Below are 11,576 nucleotides of genomic sequence, written 5' to 3' on the forward strand. Positions count from 1 at the left end.
GGGGGGGGGGAATCTTTAAAAATTGGAACTTTTTTCTTGTACATATGAACTGCTTGTCTAGCGACCTCATGTGGAGGGTGTTGACCAGGATGTCCTCCGGCCTCAGCATGGACGAATGAATGAGAAGGCCCATGCCTCTGTCAGAAAACTGGCACTGGCTCTGAAAGGAACGAGTGCAGTTCCACAAGGGAGGGAGGGAGCCGAGAAGGCTAGCGGAGGAAGAGCATCAACACTCCCACATTTTCCGTATCCCTTCATCTGCGGATGGACGTACAGGCGTGCGCGAGCTAAACATGAGCACACAGGCATCGCGGCGATGTGGCTTTAGCGCTCTTCAGCACTTTAGGAACAAGCCTAGAAGGCGAGTATCCGAGTCAAACAGAACTTCTCATTTTATTCTTTTGGACATCTCCAAACCGTTTCCGGAGGGGCTGTGCTAGTTTCCGTTCCCTCCTACAGCGGTGACGCCAGCGTTTGTCATTTGATCTCTTGATGGTGGCCATCCTGTCTGGTGCAGGAGAGCTCATAGGCTTGCTTTAGTTTGCATTTCTCCAATAACCAGAGATGGTGAACATTTTTTCAGATGCTTATTAACCATCTGTACATCTAAGAAGTGTCTATTCATTCCACTTACCTATTTTTGATTGTGTCTTTTGTTCTGGCGCTTTCCTTTTTAGTTCCATATATAGTCTAGCTATTAGTCCTTTGCCTGAGGAATATGGTAAAATCTTGCCCCCCTCTCTAGTTGTCTTTTCACTCTGATGATGTTTCCCCTGGCTGTGCAGAAGCTGTTTCACTTGGTATCATCCCGTGCGATTTTTTCACTGATATTTCTTGTGTAACTGGAGCTGTGCTCAGGAACTCCTGGCTACCCCCATGACTTCAAGTGTTCTGCCTATTTTATCTTCCTGCATGTTCGCTGCTTCTGTTTTAATGTCCAGATCTTCTATCCGTTTTGATTTTAGTTTGATACATGGTAAGAGAGATGGGACCAGCTTCAAGCTTCTGTATACAGATAGCCAGTTTTCCCAGTACCATTTCTTAAATTGGGTAGCTTTCCTCCATTACATGTTTTTGGCCCCTTGCTCAAGGGCAAATAGCTGAATGTGGCTGGGGGTGTCTCTCTCTCCTTTATTCTGTTCTGTGGCTCCTCATCTGTTTTTGTGTTGAAGCGATACCGTTTCATCACCGTAGCTTTGTGATATAACTGGAAGTCCGTATTGGATGCCTCCAGCTTTGCTCTTGGTGCCCAGAATGGCTTTTGCTGTTCAAGGTCTCTTTGGGCTCATAGGAATTTGAGAATTATTTTCTCTAGCTCTGTGAGCGGGGCTTGTGGGTTAGCTCCGTTGTTTAAGCGCATGCTGGGGCAAACCGCGGTTCAATCCCCAGCTCCCCATGCCTTAACAGACCTGCCCTTAAGGCAGCCTGAGCCAGCCAAAAAAGAAAACCCTTCTAGCTCTGTGAGGAACGCTGCTGGTGTTTTGATTGGGATTGTGTTCAATGTGTATATCAATTTTCAGAATAGAGCCATTCTGCCAATACTGGTTCTGCCTCTCCAGAAAGGGGGACGTCTATCCATTTTCTGATGTCCTCTTCAATCCATGAGTATTTATACATCACTTAAAAAGGGGAAAATGTTTACATTACAGACATAGGTCTACTTTGAAGATGCAATCCCCAAATGGATACCATTCACATTTAAGATAAATTTAAATGTATACCATTTAAATGTTGAGGTGGATTCCACCCTTATGCAGGACTCTAGTCACTGTTCACTCAGCTTTCACCCCATTCCTCACAGGATCACTGTGAGTTTGGCCTCTCCGTGCCATTCTTTCTCTGAACCCAGTGTGGGCCCCTCCTGCTATGGAGCCAGCAGCACCTAACCCTCCCGCCTGTCCTCATGGGCGTAAGCGAGATCACACAAGTCCAGCCTCCAGCACTGGCCCTGACATGTGGTAAGCAGCGCTAATGGCCACCCGGGAAGGTGCTTCTCCCAGCTTCTGCAGTCGACCTTTGTTCTCTTTTCCACAACTAGGGAAACACTCGCTCTACCCCTTTTTACATTTGCCTCCTACACACTGTAGTTTTACAGCTATGATGAAACTGTAGCGCCCTTGATAAGCAACACAAGACTTGCTGACTTAGATTGCAAAGTCAGCATCTGCTCCTCCTACAAGCAATCTGGTCATTTGATTTCTTTATCAACAGACAAAATTTGAGCAGAAGAGAGTTCACTATCTCTTCTCTGGGATGAAGTTCTCAAAAAGCAGTGTGGTACCAGACAAGAGCAAAGCCATGCACGCATCTGGCGTGTGCTGGGAGCTTCATAGCCAAGGAGGAGGTTTTCAGATCAGGCGTTCTCTTGTGGGGGATGACCAGCACCAGGCTCCTTGGTTTAATAACAAAAAAAAAAAAAACAAAAAACGACTTCTGTTACCAACGTAGAAATTTAGGAGCTGAAATATATGTTGTTGCTTCAAAACAGGTTCAAAAGTAAGCCTTACAGCACATAGTACACACATGCAGGTTTCACATTTTTCAAAATTTATTTGTAGAAATAGTTAACAATACTGAAAAATGAATGATTGGTTATACACAGCTGCCTACTTTTTATAACAAAGTGTGTGTGTGTGTGTGTGATGCAAATTTTGTTTCAATTTTAGATAGACAAACATGAATACTTTTTTAAAATAAAACCATTATTTTTGTGTTATTGGCTAATTAGGGGAAACTGAAGTGAACAAACTAGGCTAAATATCTAAAATGACCATTTCATTTATTGAAGATAATTAATATTTCACTAGACATTTTAAGAAAGTCTTCTGGGGCCAGCCAAATAGCTCAGCAGACACAGGGGCCAGGGGTTCAATCCCCGGGCCTGCTGTGCCAGCCTGCCCTGGGGGCACGCTGAGATGGTGATTGAGACTGGGCGTGGTGGCATGAATCTGTAATCCCAGCACTCGGGAAGCTGTAAACAGGAAAATCATTATGAGTCTGATCTAGTAGTGAGACCCTGAACACCCTGTAGACCCTTCCCTAAAATAAAAATAAAAAAAAAAAGCAAGTCTCCTGTAATCCTGTCACTCAGGAGGATCAGGCAGGAGGGTCACTGTGAGTTTGAGGCCAGCTTGAACTACATAGTGACTTCAAGGCCAGCCTGAACTACATAGCAAAACCTGTCTCAAAAGAAAATATTCTATAATGTGTAGAAATTGAGTGAATATATGCTAATTGAATAAAATACACTGGATTTGAGAAAGTTGTTCAATGCCACAAATAAATTCAATATGCTTAGTCCATTTAGTGAAGGCAATCAAGATATTTAGGTAAGTTTCTTTCTAGTTCTCAGACTCGGCAGCCTTTCTAACCTGGACCCGAGACAGCCTTAGGGATTGGCTTGATCATTTACTTTTAATAGACGCCTAATCAAAATTTAACTCAGAAATACTCTGTCAAATAATGCAACTGCACACTTCAGTATCATATATAAATGATCTCGGGTTTTTTGTCTCTGTATCTTTTATTAGTGTGTATAGAAGGCAGTGGGTCTGTCCTCATTTTGACCTTGGCACCTTGAAAATAGCAGAGGAAGGTATGTTTAGAGGTTTCCAGGAGGGGGCAGATTACCAAGACCACTGTCTTCAATTCTCTACTGCATGTGGAAGGATGACTTCATTGTCTGCTGAGCTAAGCACACAATTTTAGGTGAAAAGTCTTCAGAAACCTATGCCGGAGCTCAGTGCCCCCACCCACCACCCATCCAGCTAATACCTCTAATAGGACCCAGGTAGGCACTGAAACTGGCCAAATTCCACAGTTCTCCGACAGACTGGGGTTCCCAGTAGATAGGCGCTGACCCCAAGGGGACGCTGTGGAGCTGCGCGGGCTCTGTTTTTGCAGTGATTTAGTGACGCAGCTAGAGGCATGGATGCCTCCTGCGCAGCAGGGAGCTGGGACTTAGTGCAGCGATTCTGACTTCCCCTGTGGACAGATTTATGAAGACAAAATGACGCAGTCACTTATCTATGCCTGCAATCCATTTTACATGTAAACAGAATGTTTCTACGTTTTACTAAACACTTCATTTTCTTTATATTGGAGATGAAATGCCATTATAGTAAGCATTTGGAAAGTCCCCGAGGTGTTCACCTTTGCGTAATATATGTACCTGAAAAGTACGTCTGTCTGGCTTTTATTATTGGAGAACTTACTGTTCAAAAGAAGTCCTGGTGGCGAGCCTGGATGCTGCGCCCATGAGCTTGACCCAGCCCCGCCCCAGGACGCGGGTCAGATCCGGTTCCGCACCCAGACCACAAGGCCCCAGGGGTGGGGGTGGGGGGCCCACCCGGTCTGCACCTGCTTGCCCAGCGCCGCGCAGCTACAGCTGCAGGAGGCGGAGCGCCCCGGAGCGCATGCGCACCGGCACAGTGCGATGTCCGGATCCCGGGGGGTGGGGGGCGGGGGTGGGGGGGAATTGAAGTCGAGGCGACCCTGATCTTGGCGCTGCCTTTGTGAGTTCTGAACCCTTGCAGGGAAATGTCCGTGCCGCCGAAAACTCGCTCCAGGGTCTGAGCCACAGTGTGGCCTCCGCCGTGGGTTCCCTGTTAAAAAGGGGCCCGGACCCGGAGGGGGTCAAAGGAGGCCCCAGGAAGGCTCTGACAGCCACGAAGTGTGTGAGAAAAGGCTACAGAAATTTAGAAGGAAAAAGGGATCCTGCCAAGAGCATGGATGCTCACCCCACGCTACCTGGAGCTGAGACTGCGGAAGAAATGGGGAAGGGAAGGCGCCGCTTTGGCCCCGGACGCGTGGTCCCCGCGTGAAGTGAACGCAAAATGGGCAGCTCAGCGTGCGGTCCCCCAAGCTGGCCTGAAAACCTGTGAGTGAGAAACAAACCTGGCTGCTGACTTAGCGCCCATCGCCCACTGGGCGGGCGGACCCAGGATAAGGAGGAGCAGCGCCTCTGGGAAGGAGGACAAGGGCTCTGAAAGAAGCGCTGCGCTAAAGCCAAGCGCCAGAGTGGAAAGTGTGGCTGGAGGGAAGATAGCCGCTAGCATCACATACGCGCAGCGCACACATGTGGTGCACACGATGCTCACACGCAGTGCACATGTACACGGTGCCCACATGCCATGCTCACACGTGTGGTACACACAGGCAGGCAGCTCTGGGCTTGCTCCCTGCCTCGTGGAACCCAGCAAGGACACCATCCCTGACCCCAAGTCCAGAGCAGGTTGCAGAGGAGACCATGCAGCAGGGTATTGGTCACGGACAAGCGGCAGCGCAGAGGCCTCACCTCGGCCTGCCTTTCTGAGGCCAGCAGAGCCCAGGAGAAAGGCTTAGATTGTCTCACAGAAGCCACTACCACCGAGGCCCACCCTGCCATCCCGGGATGGTCGTCTGTGGAGACTGCGGCTCATCAGAACCCACGCAGCTTTCAACCTACGTGGACACCAGCTCTGTCTAGAACGCCCTGGGGTCCATGGAAGATGGGGTGCCCGTGTGGCCGTCATTGGGACTGGACAAACGCTGAGGTTCAGAAGCCTCACTGGCCAAGGATGGAGGAGGGAACATGTGTTTTAATGAGATCCTGGAGAGAAAGATACCCAGCCCAACCCCCAAAGCAACGCCTGTGAGTAATGAGGCTGTAGGAACAGGCTGCATCAGCGCAAAGCACGGCCAGCACCCCATTCCGTCCTGGCCGCTCAGCTGATTGAACTGCCGAAGGCCTCAGATCAGTCCACCCGGAAGGCGTAGAGCTCAGGGAATCACTGCTGGAACCAGACGGGCTAGGTCGCCTGAATCTCACCATCCAGAGAGATGTCGACCACACACGTCTTCATCGGGCTGCTTTCTCCTACAGCACCGTGGGCACCCTGGTAGCAGACAGCAGGAACGCTCTGCACTGCTGGAGCTGCACACCACATCCAGGTGTCTGAAGCTGCCCGAGACACCAGCACACAGTGCACATGGTGACCCACGCTGCAAAAACTGCCTTGGACACAGCCCGGGGATGCAAAGTCACCCAGTGTGCAGATCCACTGTCCTGGCCTCAGTATGGCAAGTTCATCCCCAAACGACAAACCCAGATCTCTCACTCCACAGCCCTGAGCAGCCCCACCTTGACCACCTCGGGCCCAGTGACCTCTGCATCCCAGGAGAAGTCACAGCTGCCCTAGCTGGCCTAGTTACCAGCTTGTGGGAAGGAAGTAAATCTGAGGGATGAAAGTGGAAGAGCTATCAAGTGAGCAGAGATTCTAGAACAGCAAAACATTAGAAATTAGACTACCTGGTGACACGCCCTAGAAACCTAACTTAACAAGCAGCCTTTGCCAGCTAGTGCAGCTGCTCAAGGGTGGCTCCAAGCCCCCAACCTCCTTGCAGCTGTACGTACTTTGCCCTGTGTATTTATCCTCATGGTCAAAAAGTGGCTGAGACACTTCAGAGTGTCACATTTGTGTCCCACACAAGCAGAAAGAAGCAAAAGACAGATCCTACTGATTGTACATCTCTGTAAGGAAGACCTACTGGGTCTCCACTTCTCTCTCGCTGGTCAGAACTCTGCCTAAGAATAGAAGCTGAGGAACGCAACAGGATTGCTGGGTCACAAACAGAATCCAAAAGTTTTATTCTGAACAAATCTGCAGCAACTATGGAAAGGCATTAAAGGAGCTGACTGGTTACATGGGAAGACTTGCGGATGTGCAGTTTCTGCTTGTGTCATCATGTTTGAGTTCCATTAAATGTCTCCCATGTTTCATTTTTTTTTCAGCTGATATCCTGGGTTCCCCCATCTCCCTGCACCCCTGATCCTCAAAGCTGAAACTCCTTGGGGATCTTTCTTTTCCTCCACTGGGCTTTTGCACACACTTGTGTTCCGAGTCTTCACACTGAAGCCTTCGCCACTGGGCCTTCTTCAGGGTCCCCATTCTGCCTGCACACAGGGCCTGCACTTTTGCTTTTCCCTCCCAAAAAAGCCCCTGGCCAGGCCTTTCAAAAAGCCCACCTCCAGCTGTGAAAATCAGAACATCTGATGGAAGCTGCAGGAACCCCACTCGAAGCCCACCTCTCTAAACAGCACTGCACGGTCACTGTATTCTGGGGCCTGTTCACAGCTTGTCCTCGCCCTCCAGAGAGTTTTCACCATCCAGGACCATCTTCGTCCTCTAGATGCTCCGCTTGGACTTTATGACCAATACCACCACTCCTGGCCTCCGATTCTCAGCATCAGCCAGATTCTGGCTGCCAGCCCTGGAGCTGCCGCCTCACACCCAGCAGTGTGCAGCCACCTCCTGGCTTCCTAGCTCCAGGCTGTTCCTGCTCCTCCTCCTCCTCCAACAGGCAGGGAAGGATCGGCTCGGCTCTGCTTGCAGCTCAAAACACACAGCCCTGGACATCAAGCCTCCGGAGCCCCTCTGCTCCCCTCAGCCTAGGAAACTGGCCAAAAATGAGGGAGCCAGAGGTGGTGGTGCACACCTGTAATGCCAGCACTTGGGAGGCTGAGGCAGCAGGATCACTGTGAGTCTGAGACCAGCGTGGGCTCCACAGTGAGTTCAAGCCAGGCCTGAACTATAAAGGGAGAAGGCAAGGTGTCAAAGCCTCTCCCCTTCCCAATAGGGCAGTCACCCCTTCTGTGTCTGGAGTCACACGGAGGGGCAGCTCCTCTACGCTGACCCAATGCCAGCATGGAACAGGAGGCATCGCTTTACTCATGTTCACATTAAGCCCCACTCCAGGAGGAGGAACAGGACTCGGCTTCTAAAGGGAATAAGGTAACAAGGAAACCACAGAGAAAGCACTGGACATACTCCTGACAGGGACTTGGCTTTTCTCTGGCCAAGCCAGTGGTGCCTGGGCTGCTCCTGAACGCCGACCCTGGGTGCTGCAGAACACCTCCCTCTGGTGCCCTTGTCCCAGGTGGGAGGGACCAGCGTCCTGCAGGCCCACACACCCTGCGGCCTTCTCTGTTCACGTGGATGAGCCTGCTATGTCCTGTCAGTGGCACAAGGCTCATCCACGGTGAGGCAGTCTGGTGACAAACAGCTAGCACCAAAAAGCGGCTTCTGCTTTCATGTCACGAAGTAAACACAGTATCTTTTTATTTCTGTAAGGAAAGTCTTAAAAATATATGGCACTAGAGTGTAAACTACACAGCGGGGTCCTGTGCAGCATTCCCGTCAGATGTAGAGCTGATGGGAGGCCAAGGTGTCCATGAAGGGCCTCACCAGGTTGTCAGTGGAGAAGTAGAAGATGAGCCCGAAGGTGATGGAGATGGGGAGCGCGGGCAGCGCTTTCTTGAACACCGCGAGCAGCAGAAGCGTGAGACACAAGCCCTGTGGGACGCCAAGTGTGGGATGGCAGTGACCACAGTGTGGACAGGCAGCACTGTAGACGCACCAGGACCTGACTCCTATCCGGTCACAGTGCGTCTGCCCCTTCTGGGGACAGCAATGACATCCAAAGGGACAGTGAGACAAAATGCCTTGATTAAAACACTAGTGAGGATCTCAGTAGCCAGCACTAAGGAAACCTAAGGTACCGTGTAACCTGTCCCCTCATGGCCCTTCCTGCCCCTGCCTGCATCTAAGGTGGAGATGGGAAGCCAGAGTGCCTTCCTGCATTTGGGGACAGTGGGGCTGAGGTGAGATAGGCCAGAGGGGACCCTGGGGTGACGCCCTCCCCGACACCCAGGAACACAGCCCTTAATCACAAGCCCTGCACCACAACACCCAGTGTGTCTGAGGGGACAGGACAGGAGTGTGTGCAGTGTGGTGAGGTTCCATCTCTTCTCCTCTAAAAGAAGGCTCTCCAAAGTGACAGCTCAGGGTGTAGACCCACCTGAGCCCCAGGAGACTGGGACTCAGGACTTCGGTGCCCCCGAGGCCTGGAGGATATCAGCAGCTGTGCTGTAGGACAGGTGTCCTTTCCGCTCTGGTCCACAGCCCTGAAACTATCTTTCCTCTAAATCTTTGCAGTTCACAGAGGCATCACAGATCATGGGACAAACCCACAGAGCCCTGGGGCCACGCCTTGGGCACCAAGGTCACCTCCCTTATGCTGTCCCACAGGCAAGAAGCCTCTTGTTGGCAACCACACACCCCTCAGGGCTTCCTGGGGGGCCCATCAATCCCCTCAAAAGATAACCGGAGCATACTCAGAGGGCGACCCCCCACTCACGATGAGTATGGCCACGAAGCAGGCCAGCGTGGTATTCCAGTCCCCATTGCCCGTGGCCGCCGCCTTGCCCACCAGCACACTGTAGAAGATGAAGTCACCCAGGCCAAGCTTCACACCCCCTGTGTGGGGAGGGACAGGGGTCTGGTCAGTATCAGGAGAAAGCAGGAGGTGAAGGACAGAGACACCAGGCAGGAAGCCCCGCCTCCTGCAAAGAGCACGAGGGACCAAGGGGTAGCTGGGATTCTGGGGCAGCCATGCATGGGGCAGAGGAGACTGGGCCTGGGCAGAGACACACCAGCAGCCACTCTTGGGGAAAGCCAGCTGGGCCTGGGGCTAGGTGAAGAGCAAATAAACCTGGCTGCCCCGGGCAGGGCACTGGGGACTTCACACCAAGGGAATTACAGATATTCTTCCGGAAACTTAATTTCACTCCTTTCAAGAACATGGATACTTATGGGACAGGGGCTTTCTAGAGGCCCTTTTCCATAAAGTAAGAAAACAGAACTGCTTGTTCATTCATCCTTCCTGGGAAGGAAACTGGGGCTCTGAGGCTTTCCAGTTCACTTTTTATAGCCCAGCACCACTGAGGAAGCAGGCCAGCTTGGCTCAGGACAGAGAAGTGCCACAGGGCCTCTGCCCATGCCCCGCCAACTCTGGCAGGTCCCCTGCCTGCCTCAGCCATCCACTTGCTCTCTGCTCTCCCTACCCCGCTTGCTCCTCAGCCAGCACTCAGAGGAGCCTGGGGTCGCCTCCAGGTCAGGCTGGGAGTACAGAGGCCCCAGACCCACGCCTTGTACAGGACAGGGGAGACTGTGCCCCAGGTCTTCCGTGGTCCTCTCCCAGCACCCTCCCTCTGTGCACACCTCTGACTTCAGCTTGGTCCTGTACCCGCCTGGCTGTCCTCTTGGGCCACAGCCTTGATGACATGGACTGGTTGGGGCAGGGCTCCTCCTATTCCACCTAGACTTGGGGGAGCCCCACTCCACCCCGACCCCCTGAACATGGACACCTTACTTTCCTCCTCTTCCTCCAGCTCCTCCCCAGGATAGCCAGGCAAGGTGGGCTCAAAGACGTCGGGGTATGAGGGTTCCCCAAAGCTGTCGTAGGAGTCTTCTTCTGGGTGTCAGGAAGAGGAGGCCGCCGTCAGCATGAAGAGGAAGGGGCAAGGGAGAGATAGATGCTGGTCAGTGGGCTCCCTGGGAACAAGATGGTCCTACCCAGGATGGCACCAGACCCCGAGGTGTCCTTGTCCCCAGCCACCAGCTGCCCAGATGGAGCTGAATCACAGAAGCCAGGCGCAAGGTGACTGTCAACCCCCACTCAGTCCCACTGTGTGTGTGGAAGCCTATCAGGTGACTTGTGCCTCCACCTCCCAAAGACAGGCTGAGGGGAACGCAGGCGACCCCAGGGATGAGAGGCTGTGACCCCAATACTCACCCATCTCTGGGTCGTAGGGAAGCTGCAGGGCACCCTGTGAGGACGGGTCCAGCTTGGCCATGCCCACCGTCCACACCATGGCAGCTGGGGAAGGAGGCGGAGCCACACTTCAGCACAACCCACAGAGGCCTGAGGACCCCGCCCGCTCCTGCGGCCCTGGCTCTAGATCCAGGTGAGGGCACCATTCTTTCTCGTTGTTCTCACAAATCAGTACGGCAGTGAATGACGACAGTGAGGGCAAGCAGTTTGGTAAAGTCACTTTAAAAACTGTGTTTAAAAACACATACAATGTATTGCCTTATCTGTCTCGGCTTTGCTTTATTTTATGGTACTAGGGATTGAACCCAAGGAGGGCTGAGCTGTATCGCCTGCCTGTCTTCCTTCCTTTTTTTCTTTCTTTCTAGATGGGATCTTGCTGAGTTGCCCAAGGCGGCCTGGAACTGAAATCCTCCTGTCTCAGCCTCCTGAGTAGCTGGGATGCAAACATGCACCACGACTCCCAGCGATCTTATCCATTTCTCAGCATACACCTCAGTAGGGTATTCACACTGTTGTGTAAAGATCACACTGTTCCAGCTGGTGGTGGTGGTACATGCCTGTAATCCCAGCACTCCGGAAGCTGAGGCAGGAAGATCACTGTGAATTCAAGGCCAGCCTGGGCTGCACAGTGAGACCCTATCTCAAAACAACAACAAAAAAACAAAATCACACTTTTCCATCTTACAAAACCAAAACTCAGTACCCATTAAACATATGAAACCCATATCAAAAATCAAAATAAGATAGAAAAAAAATCCTAAATTCATATGGGACCACAAAAGACCCAGACTAGCCAAACCGATCCTGACTTAAATGCCAGCGGCACCCTAATACTTGACTTCAAAACACACTACAAAGGGGCTGGAGAGATGGCTCAGTGGTCTAAGGCACCTACTTAGAACAAGCTTGGCAAAGCATCAGGG

The 11,576-nt window shown here is 51.8% G+C and overlaps 1 protein-coding gene across 3 annotated transcripts in view; it reads right to left on the bottom strand.

Annotated features, from left to right (window-relative positions):
* Positions 1–8,074: 8,074 nt before the first annotated feature.
* The window catches only part of Psen2 (presenilin 2), a 21,662-nt gene continuing 18,160 nt past the window's right edge, over positions 8,075–11,576 (bottom strand). For 2 of the 3 annotated variants that reach the window (XM_004626840.2, XM_023710283.1), the window contains exons 8-11: positions 10,615–10,698; positions 10,192–10,293; positions 9,178–9,296; positions 8,075–8,333 (exon numbers count right to left, since the gene is read on the bottom strand). In XM_004626840.2, the coding sequence (XP_004626897.1) occupies positions 8,178–8,333; positions 9,178–9,296; positions 10,192–10,293; positions 10,615–10,698 (461 nt within the window). In that variant the 3' untranslated portion in view covers positions 8,075–8,177. The remainder of the gene's footprint in view (positions 8,334–9,177; positions 9,297–10,191; positions 10,294–10,614; positions 10,699–11,576) is intronic. The other variant, XM_004626841.2, reaches the window with a different exon arrangement.

Source organism: Octodon degus, unplaced genomic scaffold (genome assembly GCF_000260255.1).
Source record: "Octodon degus isolate 3935 unplaced genomic scaffold, OctDeg1.0 scaffold00017, whole genome shotgun sequence".
In the NCBI taxonomy this organism is placed as follows: Eukaryota; Metazoa; Chordata; class Mammalia; order Rodentia; family Octodontidae; genus Octodon; species Octodon degus.